The sequence below is a fragment of the Xiphias gladius genome, chromosome 18 (genome assembly GCF_016859285.1).
Source record: "Xiphias gladius isolate SHS-SW01 ecotype Sanya breed wild chromosome 18, ASM1685928v1, whole genome shotgun sequence".
NCBI lineage: Eukaryota > Metazoa > Chordata > Actinopteri > Istiophoriformes > Xiphiidae > Xiphias > Xiphias gladius.
The window spans coordinates 10,139,080-10,157,679 of record NC_053417.1 but is presented as its reverse complement, the minus strand read 5'-3'; the positions used below and the strand labels follow the sequence as shown (position 1 = coordinate 10,157,679).

Genomic DNA, 18,600 nt, shown 5'->3' with positions numbered 1-18,600 from the left:
GTGTATTTTACACTTCATGCGGTAACAAAAGCTGTAGTCTGGATATTCCTGAAGAATAACTGAGTAGTTAGTATGAGCTGTAAAACCATGCAAGAATAGACAGTCATTATAAAAGACACATCAAACTGCGGACAAGACATCTCATACTGCAAACAAAACTAGTTAATCATGTCTATTATTATAAACCATTAAGATTTTAAATTACAAGAAAAGAGGTTGTTATGTGCGTGACTTCATCTGTGCGCTAAATCTATGGGACAAACAGCAGGGAAAAAGGACACTAATGCGCATGTGCATTGAAGAGCTTCATTCGCTGGGTGAGTAACTCTGATTGGAATGAATGAGAAGCATCTTGGAGTCTGGTACGCACCCATTTATGGGTGAAACAAAGAATACTGCCAAACACAAACGCTCAGACGTCAGAGAAAAATCTAATAAAAACCAGCGGTTGAACTGCTCAAAAGAATTTTATTTGTTTTCATTTACTGTCAGAGGATGCTGGGATGGCACCCAGGGCAAATAAACCAACCATACAGAAAATTATTTAAAGTTGTAATGTTTGCCCTCTAGAATGGAAGCTGTGCCAAACCCAGAACTTCTAGGATACCTCACTTCTTTTTTCCCTAATTGTGGGCTTTGTTATGAAATACCATTTGGCTAATTATTTCCATACAGTATTTAATATGGAACTGCATTAATCATTTTTCTGCAGTAATTAAAGTAAGTTATCAATCACTGTCATGCATAATCCATGTATATCTACAGTGCCCTGCAGGAATAGGAGTTTCAAACACTTTGCTAAAGAATGCTGGGTATAGGAAAACTTATCCCCACAAACTATAAAGAGAATTTATGTTGGCATTTCTGTTGATAAGGTTGTCACTGGTAGTTTTTCTCCTCACAGGCTGTTTTTATGCATTTGACTGGTAACCAACTAAGTGCTCACTGTGGGGGAGAGGAGAGGAGAGAAAGGCGGATGATTTAGATGAGGGAGAGGAGAGTGAAGACAGGAGAGGTTGCTCAGTTGGGATTTAGCCCAGGATAAAGCTATTGGTGTGTGCCTGTCTGTATATTCATTCATATTTTTGTATCCTTATAAGAACCGAGTTTCCTCCAAGAGATAGTAAGATCTGCAATATAAGTGAAAACATTTTTGTCAGTCCTTACTTCCATAAGGGTAAAGTGGCTTCCAGTATGAAAGGTAGGCCTCAGAATGAGGATTAAAGAAATAAGTTAGCGACAGGACAAAACACACGGTACGTGTGAGTCTGTTTGTTTATGTACGTGTGTAGGTGTTAAGCAGTGTTAAATCAGTAAAGATTTTCCTCTTTCTTGAAATTTCTTTGTTCCTCCCACTACAGAACACAACCCAGATGGTTTCCAGGAAAAAACTGGAATAAATTATTCATTAAATAGAGATATTTTCTCTGAAAACAAAGGGGACAGGAGGTCAACATTTGCATTGTGGAGAGACAATACAAAAACTTACACTTTTAAAAAAGTTAAAAAGAAATAAAAAGAAGTAAAAAGAAGTAAGAAGAAGAAGTAAAAAGAAATTTAGCACATGCTTTTATAGCATATTAAGAATATAAACAGTGGTGCACAATAATGCCAATGCAGGGCATCAACAAGGAGACATTTGAGAGTAGAGATTAAAAGATATAATCATGAATTTGTAGTATAACAAAAAAAATTCTGTTTAATGTGTTATGTTTAAATTATCTATGCACTTTGAAGTTATAGCCACTTAGTTATAGAAAATGTTTAATTTACAGCTGCACAGGACTGGTGAAACACTAACTCTCAGGCGTTGAGAAACTGCATGACTGTAGCAATCACATAATACACGCATGGGGAACTTCTAGAGGCATCTGCATGAAAATGACCTCACTCACAAGCGGGCTCTTCCAGAAAACATACAGAGTGGAAAAAATGCAATTAAATACTTTCATATTTTTTATGATTTGTATTTTATAGACTTATTTTTTTTTATAGATTGAAATCTAATGGAACAAATGTCTGAGAGAGCAAAAACACACTAAATAGAGGAAATTGAGGACAAAATAAAAGTGATCATTATTAAGTAATAATTCAAATTCAAATGAAATTATGTATTAACAGAAAAGGGGGTTCTGAAGATATTACTGATGATAGTCATGATAGCAACATTTAACTTTATGAGTATCAAAGGTCAAAGTGTTATAGTAGAAAACCTCTGAATCCTCCCTGCTGTAGTGATTTCAAAATACGCCCAGTTTCAGCAGAACAGGGAGCTTCAAATGACTTCCTCATGCAGTTCCACGGCTTGGGGTTTTGCTCTTTTTTTCAACATAATGGATGTCACCATGTGGTCTCTCCAGTGCGTCAACTGTGTTTTATCCTGGTCTGGGAGTGTTTAGTGTCCAGTGGTCAGTGGCAGGGTCACAGCTTAATCAGGACAGGCAGGAGTCATGTGTGTGTGCATGTGTGTGTGTCTGAGTTCACTGCTAAGGTCAGGCTCTAATCAGTCTAAATTGAGAGTTGGGGCACATAAAAGTCCTTCAGGGGCCTGCATGGTGTGTGTGTGTGTGTGTGTGTGTGTGTGTGTGTGTGTGTGTGTGTGTGTGTGTGTGTGTGTGTGTGTGTGTTGACTTGCAGAAAGGTTCCACACCGACCCAAATTAAAATGTCCCATTTTACTGCACAGCCCACATGTGTTGAAGACCAAATGTCTGTGTGTGTGTGTATACATACCTGTATTCATTCTCCCCCTCACTCTCTCTTCTCATTTTCCCCTTCCCTCTGTCATTGTCTCCTTGTTTTTTTTCCTCCTTCATACTATCCCTTTCTTCTCGTATTTTACGATCCTGCATCATCCTTTTTTCCTCACCTTGTTCTGTCCCTTTTCCATGAATCATTTTTCTTTCCCCTCTTTTCCTCCCTCTCCTCCTTTCTCCTTCCTCTGCCATCTCTTTTCTTTTAATTCCCCTCCCACATCCTTTCTTCCTCCACCTACTCCTCCTTTCTCTCTTTCACACCTTTTTCTTTCCAGATCTCTCATTTTCTCCCTCCCTCTTTGCCTCACCTGCCCTCCTTTCTACACCCTCGCCACCCATCTCTCTCCCGTTCTCTCTTTTCCTGACCATGTATTCCTTCCTTATTTTTTGCTGTTCCCTTCTGCTGTCTTGTTCCTTTCGTACATTTGCAAATTGCTGACCTACAACAGAAAAAATGATGCCCACAAAGTAAGAAAACAAAACAAGACAAATAAAAAACAAAAAACAAGTCAAAGAGTCTTCAGCCATGCTAGCAGCTGTATAACACATTTTCTTACCACGTTAATCATCTCAGTTAGGGTGTTGCCATAACATTTGCTGATCTGCAGTAAACAGAAAGTACTGCTGGGAAAGGAATGTCATTCGTTTTGCTAGTGTCAGTATCGCAAACCAAAACATTGGAAAACTCCAATTTTGACATTATGATGATGTTGGTGGAAAAATCGGAGGATCACCAAGATCATCTGGACCCCTCCTCTGGGACTATGGCGATCCATCAAAAATTTATGGAGATATTTCACTCTGGACCAAAATGGTGGACCACCCAGGTGACCAACTGTCATTGCCATCCTTTAGCATGGCTAAAAAGTTCAAGTTTACTGTAGTGTAAATTATGGTGCTGGTAATAGTTGCAGCATATGAACCATTAAGACAAAAACCCAGCTCTCTCCTCCTCCTGGAACAAAGTGAAGATTTCATGTCTGTCTCAACTTGCTAGATGGAGGAAAGAGTTATTACAGCTGTGTTTGTGTTGGGATTTCTTAAATTTTATGACCCTTCCTTAACAGCATATAAAGTTTTTGAAAAGACAAATAATCCTTGGAGGAAAGTGATGGGGGCCATTGGTCCTTCTCTTGTGTAATTTTACTTATACATATGTGCATTGGTAACATAAACTCTTGTAGAATATTAAAAAAAGAATCACTGTTGGCTTGTTAGCATTGCAGCTCCCACTAGCTGACTCACTGAAGGAATGCATAATTTTAGAATTACATTTTTCCAGCCTGTGATTATGGCCAAATTAAATTATGAAAATAATGAAACAGAACACAAGTAACTGATGTGTAAAATCATCATTATCTCCACAGATGCTTGGCCCGAGACATCCAGTGAAATACCATGAGCGACATTGTTCTCTGTATATATTTTATATTAGAGAAGAAATAATACTACTAACAAAAAACAACTTTAAAAAAAATCAAAATCCAAAAAACAAGATTAAAAACACAGCCTTAGATAGATGGGTCCCCCTCACAGAGGAAGCAGCTGTTGCAGGAGTATTTTTCCCAAATTGATTTATTTTTTTCAGTTGATGGACAGTGCTCTGTGTTTGATTACTGTTCATTCTTGCTACAGTGCCCCTTTGTAAAGCCTGTATGCAACGTCGCCAAGTCAGCTGGAGTTTTGAAAAACATTTGACTGAAACCTGAAGAACAGTCAAACAATGTGTGACCGTGGTTTGGAAGTATAAAGATCAATCTTCATGCTTCTCAGAATTGGGTTTGTGACATAAAAGATGAGTGCATTGAGCAAAAGCCCCCATCTCCATTCTCCTCCATCCTTCCATCCAATGGAAACTTTACATTTTAAGTAATACAGGGGATCTATGGTCAAAGCGATACAGGTTTTCCACTATGCTTACACTGTTAGCTAGTGCTTGCTCATCTCCTCTTGCACTGCTCTTTTGCTAAATTTTAGCATCTGGAAGACACTGTATATATTTCAGAGATTTTATCTCACAAGTAAAATAAGAACTAAACAGAGTTTTTATCCTAAATAAAAACACATTGTTGTTTCTTGCATTAGGTCCCACTGCAGTCGCTTTCAGTCGAGCACAGGTGTCATTGATAAAATTTATAAGAGATGAATTCCATTTAGCTGTTATAGTTTCAGGGTCCTGGTACTGTTCATGCTGGTTCACTGTTACGCTTGAACATGAAAGAGCCATTGGTAATGTTAATTTTGAAACCAGTGCTTTACCTATCTTGACAAGTCAAAATGTCTATTGTTTATTACAGCAATTGGCTCAAGAGAATCTAGGAAAATGCAGAGGATTATTGATTTCCTATTATTGCTATTGGCAGCCACATTGACTGATATTCAGTTAAAGTGATGTATACTCGCTTTAAATTGTAGTTTGGGAGTCTTTCAAGGTAACAAATGCTGTTATGCCAATGTGCAGTGAAAGGAATCAAAATGGTCAAGATAAAATCTCAGTGGTTTCAGGTTCCAGAAGGAATGAATGACTATTTTGTGCTGCACATTTTCTTTGAGCTTGATACATACAGGGTCTTCAGTGTTAGTGTACATACTGCTTCCAGTAAATAGCCATGATTACTTTTAATGGACGTCATGTTCAACTCTCTCTCTCTGTCTCCAGCCTCCCTTGTTCTCTCTCTCTCACTGCGACTTTCTTGAGCCATTTTGTCCTTAACTGTGTCTCTACTCATGTTGGCTCGATTATCTGGGTTTCTACTCTCACGGCCAAGAAAGATGAAACATTTATGAACCCTCAGGCACATTCACAAACACACCAGCTGTCTCCTTGTCTTGTGCCTCAAAATTGTTCTCCATCCACTATTTCAGCCCTACCTCCCACATTGAGAATTCATGAACTTCTGCCCTGCCATTCCCAATCACCACTCAAGAAGCACCAGTCTGATTTGTCAAAGTGACGCAATGTCAAGATGCCGGTAAGTGGTCTTGCATTTCATCTCCACTGACAGCTTGAAGAGCATAACTCAGCCCCAGTGGATTTTGTGAGGCGCAAAGAAGGTCCTTCACTCAGACCGTACAATTCAATCAGACAACTGGCCGCAATTCTTAAACAGAGGGAACTCTGAGTGGTACGGTGCTCCTTTCAGAGTGAATTACACTGTTCAAGAGTTTGGATGGTGAGATTGAGACACAGAAAGATCGATTGCGGGATTTTTAAGAGCATGCACCATGTTTGAAAACCATATGAGTGGTGTCTGTGATTGGTAATAACACTGAGGAATTTACAGAGAGAATTAGAGAAAGGAAGAGTAGAACAGAGCAAAGGAAAGTCATTTGGTTTAATCAGCCCAGCTCCTCGTGTTCCTCTTAGAATCTTGCGGATTACAACGCATTTCTTCTTCTTCGTCATTTCCAGTTACCAGTTCTTTTGACAAACACTGGGAACACACATTCACAAGGACGGTTAGAAGGCTGCTTCAGCTCTTGAACACTAACTCTGCCTGTGGCCTCTTCCGCTGCTTTCCCACGTCTGTGTGTCCTTCAAGAAGAGTCTGCATTTGGACAAGTGTTATCCAGTCATGGGCCAGCTGAGAGCTCTTCACTCCAACAAAGAAATCAGTCAGAACAACTTCAATCACAGGCGGCCGCTAATTTGTGACATGGGTTATGTTTTTTTTGCTTGTAATAAAAACCTTCAATCTCTTTGTCTTTATTAGTATAACCAATGTTAGTTTTCTCCACACTATATATAATTTTTATTGCTGAACAAAAAAGTCTACGAATACTGTTTCTGGGAATTTTCCCATGGTTCAGATTACTGAGAAAAACAGGCAATTATGATTGATGAAAACATACTTTAGATTCTTTTTTTTTTTTTTTAAATCACAGAGCATGCAATAAGCCACATTTGGTTTGGTTTATGCGACGCAGGCAACTTTTGACTTTTAACATTTGAACTTGTAGGGTGCATAATCAGTTATTATTAAAAAAATCTGGATTCACAATAAATTAATAATCTAAAACACCATTCGCAGCATTAAATTAATGCCACATTAATGATGACAAACAACAAGAAAAGAACCAAAACATGGCTGGCAGCCTCTGGCCTCTCCACGACATTTCACATTATATACCACTGTATCTGTATCTTTGTTAAAAATCTGCTATATTGCTTTGTGGCACAAAACAAGAGCAGACACAGAAAAGACACAGATAATATTTTAGAGTTTCTGGAAATGGCACATAGTGAAACCAGATCATGTCAGATGGAAAAATCCTTTCAAACATGTTTGTTGTTTAAAAGATACAAAAAAAAAAAAAAAAAAAACCATGCAATAGAAGACAAGGACAAGTAGCAACACAAATGTATTTTTACCATTTTCTTAGTGATATATTAATGTTTAAAATACCCAATGTTACCATTTTAAAGGAACTTATCATTTTTTTCTTTGCCTTTTATTATGTAGTGAATACTAAAAAGAAAATTGGGATAGACCACTGGACAGAAACATTTCACTCATGATATTAGATATCTCTGTTATTTACCAGAGAAAACATACACTTCCAATTGCATTTTTGAGGTTTTGGTGGCATATGCCTTATTTTAAATATAGCCAAAATATGCACTTTATATTGTATATGCTTTAATGAGACATTTGGTATATTGTTCTATGAAAAGAATAGCTTATTTACCAGGTTTGGAATCTCCCGGCTACTAAATATATGCCAAAGATGAATTTCATCACGATGAAAACCTATTGCAAAGTATTCATGCAAAGTTATCTGATAACTGTGGCCCCTGTGGGCCACTGTGACAATAGCTGAGAGGGGGGATCCAACCAATTCATTGAGAACAGGACCGACTCTTTGTGTCACCTCACTGATCTGCCAGGGCATGACAAGTTTTCAAAACATGAATGAAGAGAACTTGGGAGCACAAAAAAAGCCCTCAGCACAGCTATGTGACACGCTGTCATCTCGAGCACCCCGCTCTCCTGCCCAACACTCTGACACTCCTCTGCTTCCTCACGCTCTGCCTCTCAGCCCACATAAAACATGTATGGGAGCCTCCTTCCTGCTACAAACAAGTGTTCCCAAAAGACTTGGGGTTGCGGTAACACTGACACCTTGAATAGCTCTCTCTCACCCTGCCGTGACCCCCATGTTCACTTGTAGGCGGGCTTGTGAATAGTTGCACATGGGAGGGGGTTGTTTAGAAGGTACCCCACAACTGAATTAAACTACTGAGCACGTCCTGGTGGCGCTGAAGGGGTTAATCAAGGCCAAGTATGCACAGGGCTCACAGCTGACAGAAATGGAGAGATGGAGATGCATGGCTTTTCTTTGTTGTTGTTGTTTATTACTTTTGTGCTATTTCATTCATTAATTCATCATTCATGCCTCGCTATCTTGAAAAAGTCAGATGGAGGCAGGTATTCCTTCCTCGGTGTTCCTGCAGGCCTACAACTTGCTAAAAGGGCCAGTTCGCCCAAAACACAAAAATTAGGCTAAATGTTTTGTAATGTAGATGAACTTACTATTTGCCACACTTATAAATCTGAAATGGTCTCTCTGTTTGAGCAAGGACCAAAGAGCTTATTTATGTTGAGTTTACCTTGAACCCATCCACATCTTCTATTTCAGCCTGGGAACATTGTTCATCCTTGCCAATAGCGTCGTTTCTGCATCTGCTCCTTGTTCAGAATTTCGCTTGGAGCTGAACTTTTTTTTTTTTTTTTTTTTTTTTTTTTTTACATTGTGGCCTCTTTAAAAGTTTCTCAAGACCACACTATATGTTACTAAATGCACTATACTTCCAGATGATTTTGAAATGGTACTATGAACCATCTGTAAGAGCGTGCCTCCATGTGCGCCTGGCTGTCTGTTGTGCGTAAAGGGGGGGGCAGTTTACTTGAAGCCTTATCTCTCTCTCTCTGCTGTAAAGGCGTGGTCTCTCTCTCTCTCTCTCTCTCTCTCTCTCTCAGTCTGGCTGAAACAGACTTCTGTTGGGCAGCTGCTGGAAGTGGAGTGAAGGAGTGGCAGTCGTTAAAGCGAGGTCAGTGAATCACCTCGTCAGCCCCGGCAGAGCGGCAGTCGCTCCGTGGAGTGGACACCGAGCTGCGCGGTCGAAGACCCTTTTACGCACCGGGAGAACTACCTCAAAACGCAAATAGTGAGGGATCCAGCACTCCCCTCCCTATAATCTCCTGGAATATTGTGTTTCATTGTTTGCAACACATTTTGAAATTATCAGTTTAAAAGCAGAATTATTCCTCCTTAAGCAGAATGAAGGAATTTACACCTTTCTTCCACATGATTCTTGTTGCGCTACTTGTCGCTATCGTCTCAGCGACCAAGTTCAATGTACCACGGCTGAGACTTTCATACAAAGGTAATTAAGTGATCTATCTATCTATCTATCTATCTATCTATTTAGTATTAATTGATGATCTTGACCATCTCCTGCGAAGTTTTTGGAGTCTTCTCTGCTTCTCTTTCCCACAAATATCCGTTTTTTTCTGCGAATATTTCAAATGAACACCGTCCTACTCCTATTAAAACAGCTTTAAGGCTTTTTTTTTTTTATTACTTTTTTAAATTACTTTTCTCTAACTACTTACTCTTTTCGCGGTGGTCCGAGCTGAAAGCCTTAAATCCGCGTCGATCCTTTGGTTACTGCCTCGGGGGTTTACGCGTTTTAGGAGGCACGCATTCGTTAATTCGCTTGGTTCGCAGGTTGAGGCAGCGTTGCAGCGCAGGCGGGTTGTCCAGCCAGAGGAGATTTTGGCGGAGCCTCGTCTCTCTGCGGTGGGACACACCGGGCCGCGATTGGCTCATTAAAAAGGTTTATTGGGAGCGGCAACCGCAACGAAACCTCTGGGGAGGATATAATATAATTAGGCCTCTTTATTGTCCTGCAGAGTTTGGATGTATTCTGTTAGAAAATGTTCACACTGGCCAAAACATGATAATGACCATCCTTTAAATTCTTAAAAAATTAGTTTCTTCTGCTACACTCTGAATGAAAGTATGATTAAACCGATTTATTTGCTGCAGGCATGATTATAGGCATTTTGTTGTTAACAGGCTGAAGGGTAAATAAGCTTAATATCTTTCCAAAATGGAAACATTGCCATATACCATATCTTTTTGGCCAGTTCACGTACCGCTCCTCTCTAATCTAAGCCCCTTCTGCTGGCCATGACTCCCTCAGGTCTGATGATAATAAGGCAGTGAAGGCTTCAGTGGGTGTGTGTGTCTCAGTGCCGTTGACTGTGTTGTTGCCAAACTGTGCTCATTGTTTCGTTTGACTCAGGCCGGAACGGGTCTGCAATCATCATCAGCGATATATATCACACAGGATATCCTCCAGTTCAGCTCCATGATTTCAGCAGAAAAGTCACCGTCTGAGTGTACTGGTCTTCCTGTTGGCTGGACTGGAAATACAGCTTTGGGGGAGAGAGAGAGAGACAGAGAGAGTGATAAAGACATCAGAGCGAACAAATAAGAGGGATTTTTGAATACATACATACATGAATTTGTACATTTGGTTTTTGGTAACTGTACTTTCTACATACTTGGTAGAACTTCTACCAACCACTGCTTTTATACTTCATATTAGTCGCCCTGCTGGTAGCAGGATCAAAGGATGGATATGTTGGTGGGTTGACAGTCTATCCATCTGTCCAACATTTTGATCTAGAGCATGATATTTTGAAAACTACTGGTCAGATAACAGAATTTACTTTCGATCTTCATGTTCCCCAGGGGATTACACTTGATGTTTTTAGTGACCCTTTGAACGATACCATTAGGCCAAAAGTTTCCACTTGTGTGGAAATTTACTGAGAACATTCATGATGCTAAAATATCAGCTTTGCACACAAGATATCATAATGGATAGATTGCCATGAAATTTTGCTGAGCGTAGTTATGCTCCCATGTGCATTCACCCTCTTTACTGGATTGACCCTATGGCTTTTCCTCTTGCCTTTCCACAGAGCAAATGTCAGGGGCTGAGTAGTATAATTGTTAATATGTTGTGCAAACACTTTAGTGTTATGGCATACAATGTAATGAGCATTACAGCCAAAGGTGCCATATTTCAGTTACATTATCGTCCAACAAAGTCAGCTGGGTTTGACAAAATGTGACAAACTTTGTATTTTATCCTCTGTTCAACCAGATTTTATGCGACAGTTCTATCACAATTAATATCTTGAGAGTTGATGATTATTGCACCATATTATTCCATAAAATTCACTCATTTTGGAGTGTATGTTTTTTGATGCAGGAACCTTGCAGGGTTTACTGGATGATATTTTTGGCATCCAAGGAATAATATTTAGGAAATCCTGCAACACAGTTGAGGAGTAGAGGCAGAGTGGAAGGAACTTCTGTTATTGATGCAGTGCCCAAGTTTGTGAGTCACTGGGTTTTACTCATGTAAAGTCTCTTTTTCAAAGTCCCAGATTTTTACTTTGGTGGAACAATAAACAGCACCTTATAAAGCCACTTTTTCTTCATTACTTACCATAAAAAATTAAAAAAAAAAACAAAAAAACCTCAACCCTTATTTTGCATGCAAGATGAGGAGTGTGGGAAGAAACTCTGCCTATAAGATTCTCCTTATTTTGACCAACTGGTTCCCCACTTCCTGTCTAGATGACCTCAAATCTGATCCCTCAATTTGCCCTCTTTAACACAATTTACTCCTTGACTCAAGTCTTTTTTTTTCCTCGTCTCTTGCTCAATGGTAAATCTCGCCTCACTTCTCTAGGTGTCTCATCCTGTCTTCACTCCTCTGTTTCAGCATTCTCTCTCTTTTTTTACTTTGTTTGACTGTCTCTTCCCCCCTTTCTCATTATAACCCAGGGAAGCCCAGAGGGTGTTTGTATTCCCAGGAGGATGTAGAGGTAATTTAGTGACAGGAAAGGCTGTCATTATCTCATTTCAATCAATTAGTGGGTAGAGGTTCAAGCAGGAAAAAGGCTAATTTTACCTCTGAACTATTAAAGTACTTGTGCTACTCTCCTCTCCTCTCCTCTATTTTTACCTGATTTCAGGGTAAAAATAGTTTTAAGATAAAACTGTGGTAAGTTTAAACTAAGACTGAATGTTTTTTACATATCTTTTTTACACATACACATTCTTTCAAAAGAACTGAAATGACTATATTCCAAGGTCAAAGAGGTCCTAAATACATGTTAACAGAGACTCATGCTGATGAAACACTGATTACTGTACTTAAATTCCAAAAATGAACTTTTGCACCAGATTCAGCCTAGTCTTACCTTATACTGTATGTCTAGACCAAATCAGTCCCTTTTGGGCTTACGTTTTTTAATAATTAATTTTGTTTTCTTTTCCTTCCAAATTAGTTTAACCTTAATAGGACACTTTCATCATGTGATATTAATGTGTTTAGAGAAAATCCTTGTTCATTTGTTTTTAAAAAACCTAATTTGCAATGCAAATTCTAAACAACAAAGGTGAGAATGTGTGTGTGTGTGTTCATGTGTGTCTTATGAGGTGACACCGAAACGTCGAGGTCGGTGATGTGTGTGTGTGTGTGTGTGCTTAGTTGGACTCCCGGCCCTCTGCCGAGCATCTATACTAACCTCCAATCATGCATCTCCCTCTGTCTTTCTCTTTCTGTCTCTGTGTGTCTTTCATTTGTCTTCCAGCTCCGTTCAATCTGCCGGCTTCTCTTATTCATTTAAATTCCCTGTGTCTGTTTGTGTGGTCACACTCACACAAACACACAGTGACTTTAGACACACACTCTCTATCTAATACAATATTCACTTTGTCTCGCTAAAGACAGGGGGGCACTTGAAAACACAAACGCTCACGTCGGCGTCCTATTTTGATCAGATTGCATTAGTTCCCAGAGTGAAAGGTTGTGTTTGTTTTCGCTTATAGACTGTGAATTAATGAGTTTGTTTTCTCAGTCGGCGTTGCCATATGCATACATGCAGACGGGTGTTAGTTGTTCTTGGTGGGAGCGGGGTAATCTGTCACCGGGAGTCTGTTGGAGACTCTGGAGCTGCTGGAATGTAGGGCACCCCTTATACTTTCATCTTTAAGCTCTTTTTCTTTCTTTTCCCATTCTTTTTCATCTTTCTTTCCATTATGCTTCCATTACTCCCTCACTGCTCCGTGTAATAGCTTGTTCATTGCAATCTTCCTCTCTCCTCCTTTTCCTGAGTTCAGTCTAAGGGCCCCCAGGCCTTTGGACCAATCTAAAAACCCAACAAAGGAAAGAAAAAGAGGAAACAAAAGGGAGAAGCATGAAAGTTTAGTAACCAAGCCAACTGGCATGTCAGACACAAGGTTTCTTTTTTTTTTTTACTGGATGTATATAAGCCTCAGTTCTAAGAAATATTGGAAAGATGATTGGTTTTTAGAGGTTTTCGTGTTTTAGTAATGGTTGACATGTGTTTAAATTTCAAATATCTGTGCAAGCTCATAACATTTAGTCAAGGAAGTATGTATCCCAAAGGCTCAATGGCCACTATTTAAAGTTTACAGTACATGGGCAATAGTCTAAATAGTTTAATAAAAGAGAGAAAAAAGTATGAATGGAAAGAAACAGTCCTGGCCCAGGTTAAACCTGTAATTCTTTATTGATTTCAGCTGTAAAATCTACTTTAGTTACAAAGAGATGTATTTAAAGAAGCTGAGATAGTTTTATTTAAACTTAGAAGTGACGATGGAAGGGCATTTTAATGTTAGTGACAGTTTGCTCACTTCCACAGAGGTGTCTGCCAGTCTGCTGCCATCTTGACGCCCCTCATCACCGTTCTCAATTGACAGTCAGCTTCAAGGATAGTATTTTTAGCTGTTACTAGGCAACAGCTTCTCCTTCTTGTTGAAGCTGTAAAGTTAGAAATCTAATTAAATTTAGTAACATTAGTTTCTAGAATACACAGCCATAAAATAGTATAAAACGATAATTGTATTTTGATTGCTGGGGATTGGCCACAGCAATCATATCATGGGGTTATTTGAAAAAACACAATACTTTGCGTCTAGCGAATAATTTAGTGTCTTTTTTTTTTTTTGATAATTGTGGTGCTACTCATAGGGTACTGCTTAAATATATACGCTCATATAAAAAAAAACATTAGAAACACATCCATGTGTCCAAAGTTAAAATTCCATAACCAAGACATATTGACTTTGCATGTTACTATACTTCAGTATTGAGGTTTAAAAATGAAATCGCAACCAAAACCATGCTTTTGTCTTTTGGTTTCCTTAGTATTTTTGACTTTCCGTCATTAGTACAAGATAGGGCATTCACTGAGAATGTGTTTTTTTATTTTGTGTTTTATATATAATCCATACTGTAAGGAAAGCAGCACAATAGTGCATTGTCCATGAAAACGACCCATATTTAGCTTGGAGGCTACAGAGACACAGTGAGAGGTTTCCTGTGTGGTATGTAGACTTGCTGACGGAGGAAACGCACTACATGTTTCTGACACATGATGTGAGGGGTGAAGGATTGTGTGTGTGAGAGAAAGAGAAAGACACAGGGAGTATGTTGGATTTAGATATCTGCATGTGCTGAGGCATTAGTGTTTAGGCGTCTTTGATCTCTAAAGCACTAATGTGTGTGTCTTTGTGGGTGTGTGTGAAGTGCAAAATGGGCACGAGTGTGACTGTGCGTGTGTGGGTGTGTGTGTGAAAGAAAAAGAGACGCATAGGTTCTGATGTAGACGTCTGCGTTCGGAGTGTGTGTGTGTGTTTGAAGTTAACTGTGTGTGATCGTGGTTGTGAGTGTGTGTCCATGACAAAGAGACAGAGAGCAATTGCATCTGATGTAGACATCTGTGTGTCTCAAGGTGTCACTTGAGTGTCGTGTCAACAGTATCTCTCATGTGACAGCCCTCAGATGGCGACCTGGCCAGATCACAGATGACACACAGACGGAGGAATTAGAGACAGGGCTAGAGGAGTGAAGGAAAATGTGTGTGTAAAATGTGTGAGAGATGGGGAGCTGGAAGAAGGATTGAGATAAACACGGGCCAGATCAGAGTGCACAGGCAGAGAGGAAGCTCGGGTGAGGAGAAAGGAGAGGAGGTGCCTGGGATGTTTGAGGAAAAAGAAAAAGGAAAGACTAAGTAAAAAGAACGGCAGAAAGAAATAGTAACCAAAGAAAGAAAACTCGCTTGAGAATTTCATTATAAACACTGTGGATGAAAAAAATCTGTCCTGTGTGTTGTCTACCCATCCATCCACCCCAACTTTCCCCTAATGTGGATTTTGTCACTACATCACCTAGCTTCCTCTTTTGTTCCCGTCATAAGTACTATGGCCCCTAAAGGTCACCCAAAAATTAAATGTAACTATGGGTCGTAATAAGTTGCTTGCACAGACAATTTCTCTCATTGTCATCAAATCCCTTAAAAAAGCCCAAACCCCAACCATGAAACCATGAAAAATCCACAGCTGGAAACAGTCTCCAACAAATGCACTTTTTACTCCTGTCTCAGTTACATTTTTAAAACTACAGTGCCCAGCTCTTTAATGAGTTACTCAGCCTTTCAAAAAATTGAAATTATATATTTGTGGGCTGTTTTTAAAGATTTATGTCGTGAGTTGGAAACAGGGGGCCTGGAGCTGAAAATATTGAGAGACGGTATAATGCATTGTTGGTTTTGATTGTTTAATGGATTTAATTAACAATAATATCCATTAAGATGTTCAGTCATCAGTGGTGAGTCTGGATGATGTGCTAGCTTGCTGAGTGAAATACAAATTTTGGCTTCAAATTTGGAGTTGTCAGTAGAGTAGATTTTCCACTTTTCATTTAGTGATACTGTAGCTGACCACAGTAATAAATGGGAAGGAGACACACGTCTCGGTCACAGCCACAGCATCTAATTTAGATGGATTAAAGATTTGTACTTTTACATAGAAGTCCTATTGTATTTATTAAACATAGTTAAACTTTGAAAAAGTCTTTAGTTAAAAGTGTAAACTGTGAGGCTGGACTGCCTATGGATAAACACCTACTGGCTACCTCAGGGATGAGCAGGGAGATATATCTAACACCTCACCATGTTCCTTAAAATCCAAGGACAGACTGATAAACCCCTGCTGTATTCAAACAGCTTGGCTCTGCTGCAAAACATGTCCAGATAAACAGTGCATTGATACCATGAAAGGTCAGTGCACGCAGGCCTGAACCAGTACTGCACTGTGAATTAACACATGTGCCCCTAATGCTGGCATGAATCAACAGAAGGTCGAAAGATGAACAGAAGAGGGGATTGTGCATGAAAGACAGGACATCAATGAATTTGAAAGAAAAAGAGAGAAGAGGACAGAGGGGGTAGAGAGGGAGGTAATGAATGAAAAGTCTATGAATGTGGAGGGAAAACAAATAATGGATCCATGAAAGAGTAAATGTGAAAGAATGAGAGGAAGAGAGTGAATGAAGAGAGGAAAAAGTGAGCATTTGACAAGATGCAAATGCCAGAGGAGTGGAGATAGGAAGAGGTCACGGTGGTGGAGAGGTAAATGGATGAAAAAAAGAAAAGACAGGGAGGGGCTAAGAAAATGAAAAGGACAGGAAAAGACAGGAGGTTGAAAGATTGGAAAGAAAAAATAAGGAGATGGAAGAATGACAGATAGATGGATAAAAGGAAGAGAGAGGCTAACCTGAAGGCTGAAAGACACTGTTCCCTTTGAGAAGCAGAGGTTGAGGGTTCAAGTCCCAGAGATGTGGCTTTGATCATCTGTCATGTAGATTACTCAGTACTCCACTCACACACAGGAGTTATGGGGTGTGTGTGTGTGTGTAAGTGTGTCTTGTGCAGAGAGTGGTATCTTTTTATTTTGTGAAATCTTTCTTTCCATTTTGTGTGTGTTTATGTGTGAATGTGTGTGTGTGATGGTGTGCCAAAACCAACCCACAGTGTCCACAGTGATGGCAGGGGGGGATTCCAAGTCTTAAAAAAAAACGTTTATCTAAACTTTCTACACTCTGCCACACCCTGAAAAACTGGAGACACACAGCAGCTCCCCTCCTGCAGTGCTCAAGGGGTCTGACCCACCCTCTGGTCTTATACCAATCTGAGCTATTGTTTTACTCTCTGCTGGTCAATCTTCTCCTGTCTATACCATTGTGTTCTTCTCATGTCCTTACTGCTTCAGCTCCAAATGCTATTTAAAACATAGTAGTTGTAGGGTTTTTGGTTTGATTATAGCATCTTTCATTTCTTCTGTATGTCCTACAAATCGCATTTTATACAACTATTTTGTTTAAGCAATTATGTTTTTTGGAAAAGTTAATACTCAGTAAAAAATATGGGGAGCCATCAAATACAAAAAAAAGGAGAGAATTTACTATGATCAATATGTGCACAAATATGAGCACTCAATGGCATGAAGGATGCAGAAAAGCTTCAAGCGTGTTGTAATCTTGACTGGCTGCTGAATCTGTGTTCTCCATGCCATCGAGCTCCTGTGTTTGTGCACATATTGAGCATATTAAATTCACTGACCTACGTGGGAGGCCTTTCCCACTGTTTCTTGTAAGGTTTTGGAAAGGTTAATGCCATCTACATTATGATCAAAGCTAACGTTTTCATCTGTTTTCACGCAACAATCCCCTCATGGAAATTCAAGTATTAATGTGGTTAATGTTGGTTAGGTAGGTTGTTTAAGGTGAACCAACCAAAATCACTTGTTGGGGTCCTGTGATCTACAACACAATGTACTACGGGCTTTACTGATTCAGTTTCAAATCTTTTAGTGTCTCTGCCAGTGTTTCCTGTTTGTCTCCACTGTCAACTATCTAACATAGGCAAAATGACAGAAAAGTAATCATTTAAATCCACCAACACCATCCTGAAGTGTGACATGAATGTCTGTACCCCATTGCAATCCACTGTGTTGTATAGACATTTCACTCAAAACCACAAATGTCAACCTCATGGTGGCGCTAGAGGGAAGGTCAGGTCATAGTGAGAAGCTGAGGTCCGTTCCACTAAACACGCAAGCTATCTATCTATCTGCAGTTTGTGGGGGATAGTCGCTTGTCTGCCCTCAAACGGTGCTCAGTGATTGCTTTTCTGAAACTGGCCCCTGGATTGAAAAATAATTGGCTATGTTTGTGTCATTGTCTCTAACTTGCTAACAAACATTTAGACAATATGACAGTGCCAACACTGATTACCTGTGCAAATGTAGCATTAAAATCAAAATTAATATAATTTACATGGCTGTCCGCTGTACATGTCAACAAATTACACTCTCAAAATAACATCTTGTGAAAACTTTGTGCTCACTAGGAATAATGTTGAACTTGGCCTCCCTTTGTGTGTCACTGTCTGCCAAATACATGCTGAGTTGTGATGTTGAAATGACAGATACCTTTCCAGTGTTTTAGTATTAATGTTCCAACTCGAGGAAGAAACATCCCTCCAACCTCTCTTTCTCTGAAATAGATAAACATTCCCATCTCTGCTCATGTATTTTTTCACAGGAGACATTAAAGGATTAGCAGGCATTACGTATAGTACAGCTTGACATTTCTGCAGAGAGCAGTGAGAACACAAAGATAGCAGAAGGAAAAAAAATCTACTTAAATGATTACACACATATATATACAGACATATAGAAACAGTTGCACAGACAAAGGGGGTTCCTCTTGTCTTCTCATGTCATTGCAGTGTCCTACCATTTGGAACTTTGGCTCAGATCCAATGCAAAGTGATAGGGAAACAGACAGAGATGTTGGGTACCCTCTTAAATGCAGGATGGGACACATTGCGTGTCACACACACTGATGTGCTGCGCCTACTGTCACCAGTACAAACGCACCCTGTCTT

The 18,600-nt window shown here is 39.5% G+C and overlaps 1 protein-coding gene and 1 long non-coding RNA gene across 4 annotated transcripts in view; one reads left to right on the top strand and one right to left on the bottom strand.

The window, feature by feature from the left end:
• Positions 1 to 6,076: 6,076 nt before the first annotated feature.
• LOC120803614 lies at positions 6,077 to 9,550 on the bottom strand. Its single transcript, XR_005709357.1, has 2 exons — positions 9,373 to 9,550; positions 6,077 to 6,348 (listed from the first exon to the last, which is right to left on the bottom strand). It is a non-coding gene; the product is annotated as an uncharacterized LOC120803614 (long non-coding RNA).
• sema3bl (sema domain, immunoglobulin domain (Ig), short basic domain, secreted, (semaphorin) 3bl) overlaps positions 8,766 to 18,600 on the top strand; it is a 67,908-nt gene continuing 58,073 nt past the window's right edge. For 2 of the 3 annotated variants that reach the window (XM_040152247.1, XM_040152245.1), the window contains exon 1: positions 8,766 to 9,143. In XM_040152247.1, coding sequence (XP_040008181.1) covers positions 9,038 to 9,143 — 106 coding nt within the window. In that variant the 5' untranslated portion in view covers positions 8,766 to 9,037. The remainder of the gene's footprint in view (positions 9,144 to 18,600) is intronic. The other variant, XM_040152246.1, reaches the window with a different exon arrangement.